Raw genomic sequence first — 23,112 nt, forward strand, 5'->3', positions numbered from 1 at the left:
TGAGATTTACGCTGGATGTTGTAACAAATTTTTATTTCACAGCCTGAACCACTCTTACCATAAAAAGAGACATGTCATAATACATATTATGCCTCAATGCTTTGATGCCTGGCATGAAAAGTTTTAAAAAGTTATGTCTTACTGGAAAATTATGGCAACTTATGATCACTGCATTCTTAAAGTATGTTGACCCCACAGTTGTGATAAACTGTTGTAACAGCTCATTAGGAAAATTAGGCCATTTCTAGCAATTATTGCTTAATCACTATTTGCATCAATTTAGGAAGTTGACATTGCCCCATAAAACAGCTCCACCTACATATTTCTAAAATCTCTGAAGAAAGCAAAATCAACTAACCAAACAAATCCGTAACAGGTAGGGAACACAAAAACTACATCAGCATCTCACACTAGGCTGTCTCAACTGTGTTTGATACTATTCTGCTCACCTCAAATCGAAAAATTGTCTAGTCAATAACATGATAATAGTAGGTTTGAATGACTGACCGAGAGGATCTGACATAGACAGAACACGGGGTTGCTGTCCTGACTTGCAGTCAACTGTGGTGTTTCAGTGGAAGAGCTGATAGCACTCAATTTTACTATGACAGTTTGACATTAAGAAGTTATCCATATAATTTAGAAATTGTGGTTGCAATTCTGCAGCAAAAAAACAGCCAAGTGATAGAAATATTTTCATGAATCATGTTACATCTGTCTGCTTTTACAGCATGACAGAGTACTACCAAATGACTGCAGTAGTACAATCTTCGCTGGACTTTCCACGTGACACCTTCAGAGTAGATAAGCTGGATAGTAGGGCCCTTTCTTGATATGTACAACTGCTTACCTGCTCATCCCAACTTCACTTCCAGGAATAAAACCATTTTTTTCCCCCAAACTAAATTTAAAAGGGAACAATCCCCAATTAACCTTGCTTTAGGAAGCATCTCAGTAACAAAATATAAAATTGCACATAAATGTAGATCCTTAACTAAGGAACTTTGAAATAAATTATATTCAATGCAAAGTGAAAAAAAAAACTTAACGCCCTTAAGCACAATGACAATAAATAAATTGCTCAACTATTAGCCTTTGGTATGTGTTGATGTAAAACAGTACATTGGAATGTTCATGAGGGTACTCTGCCCCATTTCTCTGTGGCACTACCGTGAGGGCAACCATTTGTTCAGTTCTCTCTCAGCTTCAAAAGCTTCTTGGCTGCAATGATGGTGTTCTTCATCAGCATTGCGACTGTCATGGGTCCAACTCCTCCTGGCACTGGTGTTATGAAGCTGGCTTTTTTCTTTACCTCTGAAAATAGTACAAGAAGTATGGCAAGATAATTTCCTTTTTGTATGTCCCCACCATAAAGTAAACCCGGCTGTTAACGTAAAAAGGACGTATTGCAAGCTTTCTAAATGCATTTATTTAGTTAAGAACTTCACAGGTGCTCATGCACCATTGATTTAAATGCTACCTAATTTTTGAGTTGTGCAATAGGATTGAATAAAATGAAGCAACCTCATCTCAAATGCAAAACAATCTGCTTCTCTCCAACAACGTTGGAATTCCCACTAAATTTAAAATCCCATAAAGCAAAGCGGCAGACAGTCATTGTCATGTGGTCTCATTCCCTCTCAATCAAATTACATTTAAACCACATGCAAAGGAGAAGTATTGAGCAGGTCACAAGCTCATTAACAAGGCTTCATGAACTAATCTAATCAAAATCAACAATGTAGGCTTCTCCAGGCTAGGAAAAAAGGTTATAAATATCCCAAATGGTAGACACTTGGAAGAAAAAAAAGTTAACCCATTCTACAAATACAGACTGACATTTAATGTGGGACCGTATTTCTCCTGCAGCTCAAACTGTTTTCTGGCATAAAAATGTGAATTCAATGTCTGGAAATTTCATCCCAGTTATCTACGGTTCCAAATGAACCATTTGTATCCACAGTGTCCTCGTGACCCAAGTGATGTGCAGTACTCAATTGTTTAACTCAAAACAATATATGCATTGATGGCCAATCCCGCAAATTGTAGCACCCCAGTTCACGTGTTCTATCATTAGCCATGAACACATGGCCTAAGAACTGTCATGTGCTACGATCCCAGACTATAGTGTTAAAGTTACGTATCATGTTAGGTGGGGACCCATGACTTTGTCCCTTTCAATAGACAGTACGAGATTGAAAGAACTTAGACACTTTTTTGTAAACGCATTTGTGGGATGTGGGCGTCACTGGCTGGCCAGCATTTATTACCCATCCCTAGTTACTCTTGAGAATGTGGTTGTGAGCTGCCTTTTAAACCGCTGCAGCCCACCTGCTGTGGATTGACCCACAATTCCATTCGAGCAGAAAGTCCAGGATTTTGCCTCAGGCGACAGTGAAGGAACAGTCAATATAGTTCAAGCCTTTGCATTGAGAATAACCTCCATTGTGTTGATTAGATTAGATTACTTCGGCCCAACAAGTCCACACCGACCCGCCGAAGCGCAACCCACCCATTCCCCTACATTTACCCCTTTACCTAACACTACAGGCAATTTAGCATGGCCAATTCACCTGACCTGCACATGTTTGGACTGTGGGAGGAAACCGGAGCACTCGGAGGAAAACCACGCAGACACGGGGAGAATGTGCAAACTCCACACAGTCAGTCAGTCGCCCGAGTCGGGAATTGAACCCGGGTCTCTGGCGCTGTGAGTCAGCAGTGCTAACCACTGTGCCACCGTGCCGCCCGCAGTTGTTGGGACAGTTGTTGACACTATCACCATGCTAAACTAAACAGACTTCAAACTGATCTAGCAACTCAAGACTGGCATCTTTGAAGCACAGTGGGCCATCAACAGCAGAATTGTACTCCAGCACACAATCGCATGGCCTGCCATACCCCCTACTCAACTATTACCATTAAGCCAGGATTAACCCTGGTTCAATGGAGAGTGCAGGAGGGCATGCCAGGAGCAGCACCAAGCATACCTGAAGATGAAATGTTAGTCAAACAGCATAAGCAGCAAGTGATAGGCAGAGCTAAGCAATCCCACAACCAAGACTTGTGCTCCAGAACTTGGCACTCCCCTAACCAAATTATTCCAGTACAGTTATAATACTGGCATCTACCCAATGTGAAAAATTGCCCATGTCATGTACATAAAACAAAAAGGACAAATCCAATCTGGCCAGTTACCACCAAATCAGTTTACTGTTGATTATCAGGAAAGCGATAGGAGGTACCAACAACACTGCTATCAAGCAGCACCTGCTCAGCAACAACCTGTGCAGTGATGTTCAAATTGGGTTCTGCCAGGGGCAGTCAGCTCCTGAGAGCCTTGGTTCAAAAATGGCCAGAAGAGCTGAATTGCAACGGTGAGGAGCGAGAGAGTTCTTGACATCAAGGCTGCATTCGACCAAGTGTGGCATCAAGGAGCTCCAGCACAACTGGTATCAATAGGTTATCAGGAGGCAAACTCTCTGGTGGTTAGAGTCATACCTGACACATAGGAAGATGGTGGTGGCTGTTAGAGTTCAATCACCTCACCTCCAGGTTATCTATGTAGGAGTTTATCAGGGTAGTATCCTAGGTCCAAACATCTTCAGCTGCTTCATCAATGACCTTGCCTCCATCAAAAGGTAAGATGTGGGAACACTCGATGATTGCACAATGTTCATCACAGTTAGTGACTCCTCAGATACTGAAGTTTGTGTCCAAATGTAACAAAATCTGGACAATAATCGAGGCTTGGGCTGACAAATAGCAAGTAACATATAGACCACACAAATGCCAGGCTTTGATCGTCACCAATAAGAGACAGTCTAACTGCCATCGCTTGACATTCAGTGGTGTTACAGTCACTGAATCCCCCACTAACACCCCACCCTGGGAACTATCATTGATCAGAAACTCAACTTAACCCACCACATAAACGCAGTGGCTACAAGAGCAGGTCAGAGACTCAATACTGTGACAAATAACTCACCTCCTGACTTCAAACAGTCTGTCCACCATCTACAAGGCCCAAATCAGGAGGTGAGTTACTTGTCACAGTATTGAGTACTCCCCACTCGTGGAATACTCCCCACTTGCCCGAATGAGTGCAACCCCAACAATACTGAAGAAGTTTGACATCATCCAGGACAAAGCAGCCCGCCTGATAGACACCATGTGAAGAGATATCCACTTCTGCAACCAATGATGCTCAGCACCTTCACTGCAGAAATTCACCAAAGATACTCAGACAGCATCCTCCAAACCCACGACTACTTCCATCTAGAAGGATAAGGGCAGCAGATATATGGGAACACCACTACCTTCAAGTTCCCCTCTAAGCCACTCACCATCCTGACTTGGAAATATATCACCATTCCTTCACTGTCGACGGGTCAAAATCCTGGAATTGCCTCCCTAATGTGGGTCAAACCACAACAGGTAGACTGCAGCAGTTCAAGAAGGCAGCTCACCACCACCTTCAAGGGCAACTAGGGACAGGCAATAAATGCTGGCCAGCAAGCATCGCCCACAACACAGAAAAATAAATGAATTAAAAAAGAAGTCAAGATGGTGAATGGCTTGGAGAGGAATTTGTAGGGGGTGGTGTTACCATATATCTGCTGTCCCTTTTCCTTCTAGATGGAAGTGGTTGTGGGTTTGGAAGGTACTGGTCTCAGGATCTTTGAATTTCTGCAGTGCATCTTGTAGATGGTACACACTGCTACTGATTGTCAGTGGTGGAGGGAGTGGATGCAATGCCAATCAAGTGAGCAACTTTGCCCTAGATGGTATCAAGCTTTGAGTGTTGTTGGAGTTGCACTCATCCATGGCAAGTGGGAACTATTCCATCACATTTCTGACTCCTGCTTTGTAGGTGGACAGGTTTTGGGGAGTCATGAGGAGAGTTAGTCATGGCAGTATTCCAACCTCTGACCTGCTTTTATAGCCACTGTTTATGTGGGGAGTCCACCGAAGTTACGAAATTCCACAATTTTGAACAAACACAAGTAATCTTTACAATATCGTGTTAGAATAGTAACGATCTTGTAAAGACCGCAGCGTTTTTTTTGTTTTTGATGGTGGACTGGAAAGGGAGAACAATGATTTGAAACAGCAAAAAAAGGATTGTTGAAGGGATTACAACAGTTTTTGCAAACTAAGCTACCTGACACCTACTTCAAGACTGTTTACAGAGGTGCTGGTTCACACAATGGAGGACTGTTTACAGAAAACTTGGACCACAGCAGAGATTCAGCCAGCAACAAGTGGCTAATTGATAATTGGTCCCTACTCCAAATATCACTGACAAAGGTCTGTCAACAATTCAGTGATTGTTTTCTGCTGCCTCCGAATCATTCGTAAAAAGACATCTGATCACTGCCTGTTTTCTGCACTAAAAACCACTTGAAGCCTGAAGGAAACCAAGTTTACTTTTCCTTCAGTAGTTGCTGTAAGTAGTAACTTAAGAAGTCAGAAACATTTTTAAGCATGAACCAGTCACCATGTGCTGCTTGCAAACAACTGATAATATTCAGAAATGGAAGACCAAGAAGCACAAGAATCATTTTAGCAAGCCACGTGAACAGGAACCATGAGCTGATTCCCAGAGCTACCCTCCACCCATATCTTTTTCTCTGATTTGGAGTGCATCTACATTCAATAAACAAGAGTTAATAATGGGATTAGAGTTTTAACTTGGAGGATTATATGCTGACCATTCATAACTGGTCAAATGGAAAGACAGTCCATTTACTTGTAAGAGAGTAGCAATTCTTGTTAAGTATAGAAAGCTAATGTGTTGTCAACTTGAGTCAGAAAGTCAGGTTAATGGAGGATTTCTGCATATTTTTTGAAATGGTTGAGTTTGTGACAACTCAAAATAGCAGAGCCTGATTTCCAGCACATTGCCAGAATAAGGCCTAAAATTTTAACATCCAATTAGAAGTAAGTGGAGGTCAATATGTTGAACAGAAACTGATCAGAAACCTCATGGAGCACACCAAGTCACAGATACGATTGTAACGGACACCACAGATTTCCCAAAAGGTCCACAGACCTCAGTACCATTGCTGGTCATCAAACATGTCAAAAAAAAACTTTACAGGGATTCAAATCCGGGAAGGGACTGTGATAAAGGGATTGATGATTTAGCACTATTCTCTCCTAAAAGTCTAGTTTCAGATCTCCCTCAGAAGGCAATCTGCCATAGGTTAACTCAATGACTCATGTTCAGGTAGTTAGGCCTCTGCTCCTGAGTGTACACACCCAAACTCTGGGAACTCCACTCTGATCACAACTGCAGCTTTTCATAAACAGTTTGCTTCAACATGACACCATTGTCACTGGGTTTTTTTTCCCCTCCTTCCTCTGGGTTTTTTTTGTCCCCATCTCTCTCACCTCTTGTTTAGCTGCACCACGTCTATGCTGCTAGTTGACTTTCCAACCGTCAATTTTCAACTGCAGTGAAACAGGAATAACTCACTGGCTTGAGCTTCTTGTTTCTAGGACTTTGTCAAGCCCAACTCGAACACTTAGCTGTATCTACTGACTCCTCAGATTTGAAAGTCCTAACTGTATGCAGCAATCCAACTACTGTTGGGACTTCTCCCGGAGCCGTAATGCCAAAGAACCCTGTAGTCTTCTCTGAAGTACAGCAGTGTCCCTACTTCCGGCCAGAATATCCAGGTTTAAGTCCCACCTACTCCAGAGGTGGGTCATAACACGTCTCCAGTTTGATAAATCTAACTGCCCTTGCAACTTGTCAAATTCATTTCTTGTGCTTATTCCAAGTTCCTGGTCCCTTACAAAATATAATGCAAAATTACAAATAGAATATATTCTTGTGCAATTGATGAACCAGAACTGAATTCCTCATGCTCGGCATCATTGTGTACTGTCCAAATCGCATGTGCTATTTTTATATTTCAGTGTAAGCCATTTACCTTCAAAATCAACGTCACCAACAAGTTTGGGCTTCCCGGTGACTGGGTCCTGGATACGATTGATACCAACATCGATGACTGCTGCTCCTTCTTTAATCATATCAGCTGTGATTAGCTTTGGAATACCTGCAATGCACAAGTAATGGTGATTAAGTCACAATTCTGTGCGTACGCAATTTTGTTTATCGGAGACAAAAACAGAAATTGCTTTACAGCATCCTTAGTTCTTTGGGTTTCTGTTATTCTCAGGACTGTATTTTTAATGAGCACATTGTCTTTGGCGTTTATGAAATTAGGATGGGTCTGTGATGAAAACAAGTTTGTCTACATGGAAGGTTATGAATCTTTGTACATGTCTATACAAGAGGATTCTGGGTTCCAATATAATTATGACTAAAAGTTTCATATTGTTGGACATTAGGGCCACAAAATACAGAGGTAGGTTAGGAAAATGAATTTGATGGGCAAGTTGAGTCATGATCTATTTAAAGTGGTACAAAAGGCAGCAGTGACTGTACAACCTGTTGCTGCTCCCATTTTTTTTGGATACATAACCTCTGACAAGTCAGGAATTCTGAATTAAACTCAAGTGATATTTTTTGAAACATATCTGTCAACGCAAATATTTTAAACATGTTATGACTTTGAATTCACACCCAAATTAAGAGATTTCAAGAATAAACAGCAAACTATTGCCTGATCAGTCACAGGATGTTGCACAACTTAATTTCCTCCCATTACTGCAAGACAAAGAACCATCAGATTTACAGAACATAGCATTTGTGGAAAATAAACCCCAAAAGAGGATATAATTTGAGAATTTAGGGGAAATTTAAACCTTAAAATGCAGAGAACAGGAAAAGAAACATGTATTACAAGTTTGCCATTTCCAGAAACAATGAGAAATAACACAAATGGCTTCTCACCATCCTTGCACCAAGTTAAATTTGTTTTGTGATACTGTTATCAACATAATCACAACTGTCTCAATGCTGTGCAACCATTGGGACAGAATATCCTTCTGACAGTTCTGAGAAACTGCAAATATCATGGATCAACATTAAAAAAAAACACTTTGTCCCTGCCTCGTCTCTATTCGTTCTCTTGTCTGGACAGATAAAGGAGCAAAGTAGATTAAACTGCAGACTCATTTTGCAATTTAAAAAAAAGGTGTTTGGCTTAATTCGTGAAACATAGTGCCACCGCAGTAAATTTCATGACATTTTAGTTAGGCATGTCAAGAACATTCTTCATTTATCTTACTTGACTTTTTGGGGTGGGGGGGGGGGGGGGGGAAAAGGGAGGAAGAGATGGAAGGGGCGACAGGAGTTGAGTTGATCAGATTCAGGAATGGATTAGGAAAAAAAAAACCCCAAAAAAAAAAACCCAAAAAAAGTAGAGAGCTGACAATAGTTCAATGAACATTTGGCAGATCAAATTTTGATTAAACATGGTTAAACATGGGGCAGCACGGTGGCTCAGGTGGTTAGCATGGGCATGGGTGGGTTACTCTTCAGCGGGTTGGTATGGACTGCTGGGCTGAAGGGCCTGCCTCCATACTGTAGGGAATCTAATCTAAATCAAAAAAAGTTTAGACCTTAAAATCCATCACAGTCAGGGTGATGGAAAAATCCAGACACTCCCTTAGGGAGTCATTACTCCTGAACGACCTACCCCAATTTTCTGAAAACAAAAGAAAACCTTGAGGATAACAAAACTTAGACTTTGCGTGCCAGTCAGTATGCACATGTGGCTGCATGCATGACATGTGTGGTTGGGAGGGGTGTAGTTCTACTTTCTACCAATTTGTGAAACCCAGGCTCAAACATGACTGAAGCATGAAAGCTCACCTGCTGCAGCCACAATAATATCAGCAAGCTTGGTGTGTTCCCTCAGCTGGTCTTTGGGTGTGTATCGATGAGAGATGGTCACTGTAGCATCCCCTGCAAGATAACAACTGCTTTATTGCAAGTAGTGATCAAAGCAACAAATTCCCTTTCTGCACAAAAGATTAGGATGAGATACGAGAACACAAAGTCGAACAAAACAGGGCACCATCTCTTCCAGTGAGCCACCAGTAAAATATAACTTCAAACAAAAAAAACTATGATGAAGCTTTTCAAACAAAAGATGCACTGTGATGATCAATGCCATAAATTCTTTCCGAACTAGTGAAAACGTATGAGATAGTACCTTAATTCTCCATTCCAACTGTGACAAAACAGGACTATATAGTCAAAGGAACAAGAACAAGGAGGCACACTTTTAAAGATGGAAGGCAATGGTTCACAGAGGATTTAAGGAAAACCATTTCAATCAAAAGGGTTTTGGGAGTTGAAATGCACAGCCTGGGAGGATAGTTGAAGCAGGAAATCTCAACCTTCCAAAAGTACTTTGATGAACATTTGAAGCAGTGCTAGGAGAAGTGCTATTCTATTGTATTTTTGTCAGTACAGACTTACAGGATCGAAAGGCCTCTTCTGTTCTGGTGTTTTTCTAGGAGTTGCTGTAGGAGTTTTATTGTTACAGCTTAGCAGCTGGAGGCTGCTCAAACACAGATAGATTGTAACTTGGTCAAACAGCAAAGGGTGCTAGGGACATTGGCCAAGTAAAAACACTGAAATCACAAAACCCACACACCAGACAGAAACAGTGTGAACGCAGCATAAGAGTAAAAGGCAACAATTAACCTGCATAGACATACCCCCAACAACTTATTCACTAAACACAGAAAGGCACCAGGTCCTTCTACACAAAAACCAGCTCTAGCAAGCAAACCAAATGATTGACGATATTTCAAACTATGAAGAATGTCTCACTGATCTAGGCCAAAACTATAGAAAACTCATCTACAAGGTATAAGAGGAGACTTCACCTGCAGACCTCTTTCATGGAATCATCGGGAGGCCTTCAGAGGGAGACCAGAATGGCAGGAGACCAGCTGATCATCCAGACAAAGATGGACAGAAAGAAAGAAAGCAGCTTCATATACCCAGAGGGAGCTTAGATCTACAGGAGACTTGGAAAGTTTTGTATGCTTAAGGGACCAAAAAGGATTAGAGATTGTATGTTTAGTATTAAAAGGTTATTGTAACTTGGTTCCTAATAAAGTTGGGTCCTTTTTGCATTGGTACTGTCTTGTGTTCGTATTGATTTGACCGCTTTGGTATTATGGGACACCTGGGCAAATTCATTCATAACATTCTGGTTGGAGTTGTCTAAATCATTTTGACAGACTAGACAAACAGTTTTGACAAGAGCCAAACAATTCATATCACACTGGTTCCTTTACATAAAAGTTTTCTTCCAAAAAGAAAAGCAAGCTTTAACAGATTCCACTGAATTCCTTACTGTCTAAGGCTGTCTGTCCATAGGAAATGTCCCCACACTTCCCATGGGAAAATTCAATGATAAGATGCAGAAATGAACAGACACTGGAATGTGGATTGACTAAGATGCATTGTAAATGGCCCAAGGATAAAGATAGGGCTCGCTAGTAAACACTGCGATCGTGCCAATATCTAGAATTGTCCATAAGGGTGCCCATCACTAATCCTACAGTCACATGATTAACTCGATGGGATGTGTATCTGATCAATTAGTAATGCAATTGATTTGTGTTTTCAGCCTGCCTTTGTCACATGTATGAAAGCTTAGGTCTTTCCTTCATTCAATGAAGCAGCTTCTGGACCCCCAGAGGTTCCTTCCCACTGGTGCGATGTCAAAATATTCTGAGGATAAAAGTAGACTCTGGGTGTTGAGGGATTTATTTAGTCATTCTGCACCAACAGGAGAAACCATTTAGATTAGATTTAGATTACATTAGATTAGATTACATTACAGTGTGGAAACAGGCCCTTCGGCCCAACAAGTCCACACCGACCCGCCGAAGCGAAACCCACCCATACCCCTACATTTACCCCTTACCTAACACTTCGGGCAATTTAGCATGGCCAATTCACCTGACCCTGCACATCTTTGGACTGTGGGAGGAAACCGGAGCACCCGGAGGAAACCCACGCAGACACGGGGAGAACGTGCAAACTCCACACAGTCAGTCGCCTGAGGCGGGAAATTTGAAAAATGTATCAAGAGTCTTGCTATGTGCATTTCATAAAACCATGTCAGCAAATGCCTCTACTGCTAATTGCACATGAAGTTTTGTATTTTTGTTGCTTTATCCTTCCATTATCTTGCCTGGTAAAGTACCTTGGTTTAATTTTATCCAGATTGTAAGGAGCCTAACTGTAATAGACAGGTTCTTAGCAACAATGGATGGTATGGTGGGCATTTGTTAGCTTTCACTATCAAGTACAATTTATACAACAGGTCACAGGAGTCAGATTTACTGTGAAATTAGAATGGAATAGCAGCATGCTATAGCTTTTTTTTTCAGGAAAAAAATAGTTTTTTTTTCCTCAGAACATTTTTATAACAAAAGCATTACGGACTTTCCTTTTCCCTGACACAATATTACAAAACACTTTGATAATAAAAGCAAAATGCTCTGGATGCTGGAGATCTGAAAATATAAACAAACACTGGGACAACCTCAGGAGGTGTGGCAACGTCTGTGGAGAGAGAAACAAAGTTGACATCGGGTCCAATATGACTCTTCTGCAAAGATCTTGGGCTTACAATGTCGTCATATAAGACTCCAGCAGCTCACTTTTTCAGTGCACAAACATTTCGACCTTAACTATACCTGATAAATATCATGATGGCATTTGCAAAGTTTCACCATGGGCCATTCTGAACAACCACTGAAGGAGAATAAGTAGAATAGACTGAACCTCAAAAATGGAAGTCCTGTTAAACATTTAATTCTTCATAGCACGATTCTCTTTCCTCACCTCCAGGTCGTTCGTGTGCCCCATCAGTATGGAGAAGCATAGCAATGGGCATTCCAACATTTTTTGACCGTCCAGCCACAACAACATTCTTTCCAAGAGTTGCAATTCCTGGATGGAAAACATTATCCTGTTAGAGAACTGCCACAACTTGTATGATGAAATATTGACCACACATCTCTCACACGACAATGCAGTTTTTGCCAAGGCTGCAATCTGATGAAACCTGATTAGGGGAGGTGATTGCCTCGTGGTATTATTGCTGAACTGTTAATCCAAAGACCAATAAAGGTCACGTTCAGGGGACTCAGGTTCAAATGCCATCAGAGCAGAATGGTGGAATGTGAATTCAACAAAGACCTGCAATCAAGGAGTCTAACAATCAATCTGAAACTATTGTTTATTATCAGAAAAACCCATCCAGCTCAAAAATATCTTTGAGGAATGCAAGTTGACGTCGTTACCTGGTCTGGACTACGTGCGACTCCAGACCCACAGCAATATGGAGGACTCAATTAAGGATGGGTAAGAATTGCTCATCTACAATGTGATGCCCTCATTCCATTAATGAATAAAAAAGAGCTAACTAATCCAGCCACCACCTTAAAAAAATTGTATTCATCTCTCCAGAATAACAACTCTGCCTTGTCCCTCCAGAGAACCAAGGGTCCGAACTGTGGCTTCTCTTCTAGGCTGACTGAAAAAAAAACTGTTGATTGTTTCCTGAAATATGAAAAATTATCCTCGTACCCTCCCGCCCTCGCCCATCGAAAACTCTTGTTTCCCTGTTCTATTACGTACAATACATTTGGCTGAAGTTCCCCTAATTGTACATTTTTGCACTGTGTGTCAACACCAAGATTATGTTTTTTGGTGATCTAAGTCAAGGGAATTTCTGTTCCTTCAGACAAGCAAAGGGAACACTGGCAGAGCCCTTGGTTTATCCCCATATTTGAAAATAGTAATCCACCTCAATTGCACTAAACTTGGTCTATTTTAAATAGATCAGGTTTTGAAACAAAAAAAAAAATTTGAATAGACATGAAACATTTCAGAAATCAAGCAATGTACAAGTAAGTGTGTTTATACATCTCTGCTCAAATAACCAATTGTTATAAAGTACTTCAGCAACATTTTATTTAAGATTACCTGTTCTTTGGATTATTTCCCACACTCCCCAAGGTGTAGCAGGCAGCATCGACTTCTGATCCAGACACATGCGACCTACATTGATCACGTGAAATCCATCCACATCCTTGGTAGGGGACACTGCATTACAGATCTTGCGTTCATCGAGGTGTTCTAGGAAAATGAAATGAATGAACATTTACAAGCGTAAATTAGCAGTACATAGAGCCTATGTGCATCACTTATTTTTTTTTTTAGAAAATATAAAAGAAAAGATTCCAACTGGTCTATAAAATGAAGAGTGTTCCAATTTAACAATTTAATAAGCATGAAACTGAGCTGTGTTATTCTAAACATTTCAACAGTTGCTTCCAGGAGGAAAAGAACAAGGCAGAAAGGAAATAGAAGGACATGTTGATGGTTGAAATGAAAAAATTGAAAAAATTGTGAGCATGTACATGGCAGAGACCCTTTGGGCCAAAATGATCTGTTACTGTGTCATAAATGCAAGATTTTTAATATTCGCACAGGTCCCACTCCTCTCACAACAGAATGAAACAGTGATTTCACCACAGGAGTTTTTCAGGAGAAAAACTGAAGCATAATACTCAAAATACTAAAGATGGTTCTACTGTATTTTAAACTTCATTTTTACTACATACAATGGTAAAGAAAGCAGAATTCTGTTCCTAATAGCAGGTTGATATTCAATAGGATAGCAATAAGTCAAAAGGCAGTGAAGTAGCAATCCCAAAGTGCCATGAGGTACAGTAAACAAGAAATAAAACTGGTAATACTAGTCAAGCAATTCTTCTGCTCCATGTCTTCTCATCTGCCAATGGCATTTAAAATTTCATCTCCAATGCATTCCCCTCACTTGCAAAAATATCAACTGACATTTAGTAAATGGCAGTCAATGGAATAAGAGGGAAAATTCAATGACCACAGCAAGATAACAAAGCATTTCCACCAATTTTGCAGTCAGCCCCCTGAGCATAATATACTACCATTAATTTTGGACATCGACCGGTATGGTAAATGTTCCTTGGTATTAAATCGGAAAATAGAGGTTGGCTGTTCAGCTATTCAAGTGTTTTCAATCATTCTGTCATGGGAGATCATCTAGCTCAGCTTATCTGTATATCCCTGAAGAATCTCACATCTAGGATTTCCTTTTCTCTTCCTATCCGAAATGTGATGACTAAGATTTCAAAGTTCTCGAGGGGGAGGGAGGGAACTCAAAAGGGATTTGTCACCCATTGGACGAAGAAATTACTCATCTTAACCCTAAATTTTGAGATACATGATGCTGGTTGAATGTTCTTTTTAGTTAACTCCTGTTTTAGCGATCATGACATGCTACACTTGAAAAATCAATCACAAATGACAGTTTCTGGGTTGGGACCCCTGAAGGAAGATTTTTTTCTTAAATAAAAAACAAACAAACAAACAGTTGTCAAATGTTCTTTCTTTTCCCCCTTTAAATTCATCCGAGCGCCTCTATTCACAGTTTGGTCACGCGGATCTCAATACAACTTTTAGGCATCTTTATATTCCCATACAAGGTGGTGCAAATAAGACAGTAAAGAGTCAGTCTGGGTGCTCCAATTCAACTGTTTACAGACTGTTAAAGATACGATCTGGTTTCATAACATTCTTGGGGAGAGGAGGAAAATACATTTGGTAAGTTTCTTTGGGAAATCTGGAGCATAAAAATCCTAATTATTGGAATGTCTATGTTGGTTCTTGACATGTGCCCAGATCTGTAACTGGACAGTGACAAAGACTGCTGTTGATCTTTTAAGCAGTGACATAGCAAACAGCACCAATGGCCAAAAGCTTGGCAAAACCATAAACACATGCAATTTAATGTAATGTGATTTACATTAGAAAAAAAAGTGAGCATCCAGATAAATGGTGGGGATGAGGAAAAGACTCTTTCACCAAGTGACTGAATTAATTCCACGACATCAGAATTACTGGATGAAATAAGAACTGAGGAAATGATGATTGCATCTTTGAACAAAGTTGCAACAGGGGCAAGAAGCACACCAGTTAGTACTGGACTGAGCTGGTAATGAGCCTGCACATTGACAATTAATCAGATGGCTTCACGCTGTCTTGAAAACATCTTCAGATGTATTACTTCATGTGAGGCACAGTTAACAACCTTTTCACATGCAATATTCAAAAATGTAGAAAACAAACCGATAAAGAACAAACAAACATTTGAGCTGGGCGTGTCGTGGAATGAAAATTGCCTTGCACTCAAGTCAGAGTATCTCTCAGATATCAAAACTCCAGCTGCACACAACGTAAAAAAACAAAACTTAAAAAAAAAATGGGTTCACCAAGGCAAGTGGTTAAAATTGTTTCTGAATAATAATACAAAAAGGCCTACTTTACATGGAATTCCAATTTTATTAAAAAAAAAGCTTTCAAACAAAGTCCTTGCAGTTTTTTGTCCAATAACTAACTTCAGTTGTGCTGCACTATAACATCTTTGATGTGAAAAACTAAGTGATATAAATTCAAATCTAGTTTAAAACAATTAAGAACAGGATTGTTAAGAAAATGTGGAGAAATCCTTATTCATTTAAGCATTTCTTAGGCATGATTAAAATTTGGCAGCTATATGTTCCAGCTACTCAAATAATTGATTTGAATACAACTCAAAAACAACCCAAAAAGAAAAACAAAACATGTTTATTTGATTAAATAGAACTACTAAGTATTCAGATCAAACACAAGAGCTCACTTGAGTACCACACTCTTACCAGGCAGAGGTAGCTGTACAAGCAAACCATCAACTTCATCATCATTGTTGAGCTTATCAATCAGCTGGAGTACTTCTTCCTCAGTGATGCTGGCTGGTTTCAGAATGGTCTCACTCGTGATACCTGTTTAATAAAGCAAAATAACTATTACTACAATGAAACATCCAAAATTCAAATCGGCACTGTCAGTCAATGATCATACCAGCCTGTTCTACCAACTTATTGCCTATTGTTACCCTGAACTCAAGTCTGTCAAAATTTAGTCAGCAAATGGTATGGTAAAGTAAAGCAAAGCAAAGCAAAGCATTGCCCAAGTTGGAAAACTGAAATATGACAAGATCATAGACATGCTGAAAGGTCTGATAGCATGAGTGGAGATAGGGACAGAGTTAAATGTTTCAGTTTGACAAAGTTTCATCAAAACAAGGAAGTGATTGGAGATGTGGCACTTCTGAAAACTTGATGCAGAGAAAAAGGAGACGTTAATATGACAAAAAGAAAACTCCGCTGATACTGTGAAAACTATGGAATGCATCGGGGTGGAAGGTAGCAAATGTGAGATAACTGGACAAGTGAAAGCCAAAGATAGCCCTAAGAATGTTAAAACAAGGAACCAAAGTAAATGACTGTTATAGAAAATCATAAACAAGCACAAAACAGAACAAGGTTCTCAAAGGCTGTCAACAAAGGACCTTGAAGTCATCCTCAACACTTTAGAACTATGGTTAGTGGACTTCCAGTCACGTGAGCCTACTCCCAAGATACTCCTCTTCAGTTTTTGCTTCTGGATATAGTCAACGTATGTGCACCTTCAGAAAAAGAGCTACGGCTACACACACTTTACACACCAGAGCCTGGCCGCACTCAAAAGCCACTGAGACACTCCTTTAGCACATCATTCACTATACAGACATCAAAAGCTGATTTTTCTCTTCTCACTTGGGGCCACCTCTCCAACTGTTAGCAGCAAGCTCAGATGTGGAACGAATCAGCAATCTTGTCCCTGTGTCTGATGCAGCTTCGCACTGAGCAATCGGGAAAGCTAAGAATCATTTAAATAGAAACATGAACAAAACCAAATCAAGTGTTAGTGGAGAAGTTGGGAGCAAGGGAATAACAACAGCTACATTTCTTTGAATAAGAAAACTTGGCAACACTTTTACACAGCATTTGTTTGGACAGCTGAAGTACTTTTATTTTTACAAAGTGTAGCTGCTGTCACAACGTCAGAAATACAGCAATCAATTTACACACAGCAATGTCCAGACAAAAAAACAAACAGTGTGATATTAAACAAATGAGTGATAACAATGGAATGATCAATAGTCATAAAGTGGCACATCCACCACCAGTGGTGCAGCTCAAGTTGGGATTGCTCAGACACCCTGAATTAGAAGAATGCTGCAAGATCTTAAAATGGTTTAAAAAGAACAAATATTTTAAAGGTGAAAGCCAGTGTAGGTCATTAAGCACATGGCAGAGGAGAAAAACAGGGGTGCCAAGAGTTTGGATAGAGAGAGTTTCTAAAGATATCAAGTTTAAGAGGGCATTGGATGGATGCTAGAATTAGCGAGGCCATCACGATGCGTTGGAGTAGACAATTCAAGAGCTACTAAAAGCACCAATGAGATTTTTAAATTAAAGTTAGCACGAACAGGAGTGAATAACACAGACATGGAAGCAGGAGATCTGAGCACTCAAAGTTAGTCCACTGTGACATATGTCACTGTGGACTAATTTTGGCACAAACCTGTGCCTAAATTGAAAGTCCTTTAGAATTGACATGATTGCCATTTGCCAAGTCACAAAGTACCTAATACTATGCCTTTAAGCAAGCCAGTTGTTTTATTTTTAAGATACTATTATTGCAAACCATATATTCTCATCTTTTCTCACCTAAACCCCCTGATCTTTTCTTCCCCTTGTGCTTTTTGATTGTGCATTAAAATTTATTTCATTTAAAAACTTACTTGGCTCACTTCAAAAGCAGCTTTTGGCCTACAGATGGAAGTTATCACATTTACTTGATAATGTTCTGGCTGTGGTGAAACCCAGACGACAATTTTATACCACCATCATCTGATGCTACTAGTACCTGGAATCGTTCAGAGACTAAACTAGTTTTAAAAAGGCAAACATTGACTTAAGATAGTTGCAGTGGTCACCTGACCAACCTCAGGAAACATTGAGTAAGAATCAATATTAACTGTTATAATCTAATGATCCGAATCTAAGGCTTGAGTCACACTTATCGGAAAGTTACACAGAATTTAAATTCTATATTATCATTAGCTTTCTGAAAACTTGATTCGTCTGTGAAAAACGTGTCCACAAAACCCCACACCTTAAGTACGTTTCAGGAACAACGGAATGGGGGTTGCTGGTTAAAATTCCTTCGTAACACCACCTTAAAAAGATGGCCAAATGATATTGTCATTGTTCCCAAGTGACAAAATCTATTCTTCATAGTGGCAGGAAATGTCTTAAATTCCAACTGACATTAAAACTGAAGGATTTCTTTCATCACTGGTGTTGTGTGAAACAGAATACTTGGATAAAAATGAACACAATACACTGAAATCCATACCTACATCAGCAGCAGCTTTTGTTTTGTTTTTCACATAGGAATGACTGGCTGGATTGTCTCCAATTAGAACAACACTGAGATGTGGTCTCCGATTGCCGTCAGCAACCCAGTTCTCCACATCAACCTTGGCCTCTCTTTGGATTTGCCTCGCAAGCCTTCTTCCAGAGATGACTACCGCCTCATTTCTGAAATTAAAATAGGCCAATAAAAATAAGCTCAAGGAAAATGTAGATTTTGAAAGTTTTCATTTGGAGGCCAAATTAGTCATAACATTTCTAACATGACATGAATATCTTAACAGGAAGAAAGGAATCGGAAGCAGGAATAGGTCTTTCAGCTGGTTTACCACACAGTAAAATCACTGCTGACCCAATTAGGGTCTCAACTCCAGCTTCATTTGTGTAATAAAAAGTTACCCAATTTAATGGCTCAGCCTCCATCAATTTCTGGCTAGAAAAATTCCTTAGATCAAAGAGAAACAAATGCTCCGTCTTAAAAATTAGACAGCTTGGTTTTGAAAATGTTCCCAAGTTCTAGACACCACCACGAGAAAGATTTGGCTTATATGCATTCTATTGATTCTATGGGTGAGTACTTGATACGGCTAACATAAAAGTGAAACTCGTGGTTGGGACAACAATAGCAACTTTCATCTGTGCAGGCCTTGAATGCAGTAACAGTTACACACACGACATGTTTGGGGCTCATTGCAGTGTAGTGGCAGTGATCCTATCTGAGCAAGGACACGAAGATTCAAGTCACATTTATCCAAAGGGTTTTCATGAACATCTTGGAACAGGTGGATGAAACAATAGGTAGGTCATTGGATTGCTAGTCTGACCATCACAGCTGATGCTAACCATAACTCCAGCTGATTGTCAACTTGTGCAGCAAGTGGAAGAAAGTCAATCACATAATATCACTCCCTTGAAGGTGTCATGAAGGGATATGAAACATAGGATCTACTTTTAATCTGATTTAAATATTTACAAGCAAAACAGAATTAAAAACAGAAAGTGCAACGCACGTGCAATTTTCAATCTGTAGTTCAATAGCAAGATTGTGGTGCCACAGTTAATCTCAGTGAAGCAGCTGAAAAGACAAAGTTTGGCTTGGATCCCTGCTCCTTGCCTTTATCAAAAGACCTGATTTGGAACGGTGTCTAGGGACTTGGGATGAGAACCAGATCAAATCGGATTCTAATGTTTAAGTGTTCAATGATCTACAGGCACCAATGTCTGAGCTTCTGTTTAACTAGCCACTTTGGTAATAGGAGTAAGTGGCTGCTAGCACTTGCAATGCCTATTTCATAGCAAACCAGGGCTTTAGAAAAGGTGAAGAAAGGTAACCCGGTGACTGAAATGGGTAATACGAATAGAATACTGAACAAACTCCAAGATGGGGAAATAGAGTAACTTCCGAAAAAGCATAGCATCTACATATTAGTGCTTTTTAGCATGAGTTTTCAGGAAGCTAGAACAGGGAAACGAGCAGACACTGCAAAAATCAAAACACGTCAACCCTTCATAGGACATTCGACAAACCTTGGGTGGTATTGTACTCTCACACAGATGAGGAAACTGATCTGTCCTGATACTTGAACAATGGCTTTGAAAATACAACCTTCAGTGTGCTGACCTCCAATTATAAACCTCTTGTTCTAGATGGATAGATAGACAGAGAGTGAATTGAAGATGAATCTTAGATCATCGGTTAGGTTTAGGGTGGACCAACAATGCTGGACTACGTAATTTCTTGATTCCGAATATGCCCCACGTAATTACCAGCACTCGTCACTCAAACAAAATAGTCTCCAAAAACAAAAAAAGGAACAGTTACTCCCAGTAGAATGTGCTGGAGGGACATGGCTGCAAACACAAAGCTGTGCATGCTTAAAATCACAATGAGGAAGCTTGCTATACACTGAGCTAACTTTTCAGTATTCACAGTTAATCATGAATTTTAATTATGATGATATTAACTGTAATTGAAGATTGCAAATCAAATAGCAATGATTAAAACGATAGCCCTAAAAGAACTTTATGCATGGTAAAAGAAATGGTTCAATATAGGTGTTTTGTGCAGGAAGAGCTGAAGTATCCATGGCAATGATTGTAACTATCCCTTACCATGTCACTTCACTAACTAAAAATGACGTTTTATGCATTTCAACACTTAGATTTCTCCATGAACTGGAGCCACATAGATCTTTCTCAGCAGTATAACTCACGGTTCCTGGAAACCGATAGAACTGTCCAACCTCCAGATTTAGAATCGACAGCTGTTATTTGGAAGCTTACCTTTAAAGAAGCCCGAAGACTTAAAAAGGATGGCAATTAGAGATCGTCAAATAAGGACTGCATTACTACGTCTTGAACAGAATGAGTTTTCAACACAAGCTTTTATTAAAAGCCTTCTGAGAAATCAATAGCACTGGCTAATGCAATTATTTGCTCTGCACTGAGTTTTCCATTGAGTACCATGGTTTCATCCAGAGCCACAAAATAATAGTCTGAAAATCTATATATTCATGCAAGTTCACATGCAAACCAAAAACGATATAATCTTTGAGGTGTTCTTCTTACAATCCATTCGCTATCACTGTACAAAAGGAAGTGGATTAGAATCTTGATAAAAGTTGGGATCCAAATATCAAACTGGGGACTTAACTAAGCGACGGCAGACGAACAGATGAATGAGACCCAATTTAAAGTTTGGCACCAAACAAAACGGAAAACCGATGGAGCTCGAAATTTAGTTTTGTTGGGGGAAAAAAAATTGGCTCAACTGCAACATCGGAATTCCTTCGGGTAGAATATAAAGATGTCGTCGGACAAATACAAAATACACTTGAATATTCATGAGAGGAACTCGCCTAATTAACAGAATGTTGGTCAGATTACTTTCTTTTTGTGCTGTTTGAAAGGGGTTGTTAACTTTTCACTCACCACCTCCCCAACCCGCCCCCCCCCCAAAAAAAAACAAATTGCGGGCACAAACCGTCTACAATAACAACACTTCCAAGAACTACTGAATGAACGAACGCGTTAACTTCTTTTCTCTCGCCCTCATACCAAATGCGGAGTTGAAATAGGGGGAGCGGAAACGTGCAGATCGCAGAAATTTTAATCCCGTGTCGCCCTGGGAAGTTTAGTGCTGGGACCCGCAGTCAATGCGGATCACGTTGACCGGCATTCAGATCACTCTAGCGTAAGTAGATGGAGATATTTCATCATGCATCAGCAGCCTCATGTCCGGCGCCTATCAAACAAGAAAGATGGGGTTTTCTCCTCCCACTGCACGCAAAAACCGGCAACCACATCCTCAACCTGCGACATGAAACGGGGGAGGGGGTGGGGGAAGATACCGACCTAAAGCCGCTCAGGTGAAGCTGGCGGTGAAAACAGAGCCTCCCCAGGCTGCTGCGAAAAAGCCAGCTGCTATGTGCCATGCTTCTACTTGCGTTGACCAGACACAGAAGGATATTCTCCACCGCCTTTTACATCTCCTTGACGTCCGCAAAAGGCGGGTTGGAGGTTGTTAACCCCCGCCCCTGGCGGAACCCAATTGGCTGCCCCGTGCCAACGTCACCCCCGGCGAGCCCCCTGCTGATGTGCCTGTCCGTCAACTGTTTCCATTTCGGTTACCGCGCAACAAACATTACGTCACCAGTTTTGACGTTCCCTGACCTCTTGCGGCGGGAGAGGGCGAGTCAGGCATGTTCATAGCGCTTCTGCAAGAGAATTACAGCCACGGTGGCTCTGATTTGGGAAAACAAGATGGTTTGTGCTGCGTGGAAGTTCGTTTTACACCGTGAATAAACGATGGAACCGACATGAGGCTGCCACAGGCTTCTTTCACGACCCCTCAGATCTACCATCCACTCCAAGACAACCAACATGATCTCACTTATATTGCAACTAGCGATCATTTAGCTATGTTTAATATTTCAATGAGTCCTCTTTACTCCGCCGAACTGCAAAATAGCATACGTCATGTCAAGAACAAAACCTCCACCGTTCACCGTGATCAAACAACGTCCAATACCTAAACATTAGTCACTGATTATTAGGCAAAAGTGTAGTTCTAAATACCGTAGTCGCCACCGCCGGGAGAGTCTTCGAAGACTCATCGGCACAGATGACGACCTTCTTCCATTCCAGTTTTGAGTAAACTAGCCAATGCTGGATCGAGACAGCGTAAAAGTGGAGATGGGATGCCTGAGGTTTTGTGTTTGGCCTGCACCAGCACGTTTGGAAATGGTCAATAGGCACAGATAATTCTCTGGCGTGATAGTGCAGGAGATCTATTTCAGGTCATGGACAGGTTGTATTTCTTCGGGAAGACTGCGCGTTCCGGAAATGTTTCTTTTGCTGCTGCTTGCCGCTTGTACGTGAAAAGGCAGAGGGAAAGGGTTTGATTAACTCGTACCTCTATTCTGGATTGATAAGCGTCAGATAGTGCAACGCCTATTCTGCTATTTTGATCCACCACACAGCCATGATGCTTCCTATTGATGTGGACCTCGTGCATAGGAAAAGCTATGCACAGGAAACTATTCAGGCTATATCCGTTTAAAGACTTCCTAGTTATGTTCCCACGCGGAGGTTTTTTTTAAACGCTGTCTCATTGTTCGAGCCGCTGGAACTTCCATTGGCATAACTGATCAAGATTTTGTTATTCTGAGGTAACCTTCATTGCTGTCCACTACACCATCAATTTTGTTGTCATCTGCGAACTTACTAACCCTACCTCGTACATTCACACCCAAATCACTTATATAAATAAGGAAAAGCCGTAGAGCCAGCATTGATCCTTGTTGCACACCA

The 23,112-nt window shown here is 40.6% G+C and overlaps 1 protein-coding gene across 2 annotated transcripts; it reads right to left on the minus strand.

Annotated features, from left to right (window-relative positions):
• Positions 1–11: 11 nt before the first annotated feature.
• On the minus strand, positions 12–22,566 carry mthfd2 (methylenetetrahydrofolate dehydrogenase (NADP+ dependent) 2, methenyltetrahydrofolate cyclohydrolase). Of its 2 annotated transcripts, none has more exons than XM_087984457.1 (8): positions 22,378–22,566; positions 18,284–18,468; positions 15,697–15,819; positions 12,941–13,093; positions 11,795–11,902; positions 8,792–8,884; positions 6,942–7,067; positions 12–1,314 (listed from the first exon to the last, which is right to left on the minus strand). In XM_087984457.1, the coding sequence occupies exons 1-8, from the start codon at positions 22,413–22,415 to the stop codon at positions 1,190–1,192; spliced, it is 951 nt and encodes a 316-aa protein (XP_087840583.1). In that variant the 5' UTR covers positions 22,416–22,566; the 3' UTR covers positions 12–1,189. The 2 variants fall into 2 exon arrangements, with proteins under 2 accessions (XP_087840583.1, XP_043537441.1); XM_043681506.2 differs by lacking the exon at positions 22,378–22,566 and adding an exon at positions 21,655–21,811.
• Positions 22,567–23,112: the final 546 nt, after the last annotated feature.

This window comes from Chiloscyllium plagiosum, unplaced genomic scaffold, assembly GCF_037043375.1.
Source record: "Chiloscyllium plagiosum isolate Xiang-an unplaced genomic scaffold, Cpla_swu_hap1 HiC_scaffold_48, whole genome shotgun sequence".
Taxonomy (NCBI): Eukaryota; Metazoa; Chordata; class Chondrichthyes; order Orectolobiformes; family Hemiscylliidae; genus Chiloscyllium; species Chiloscyllium plagiosum.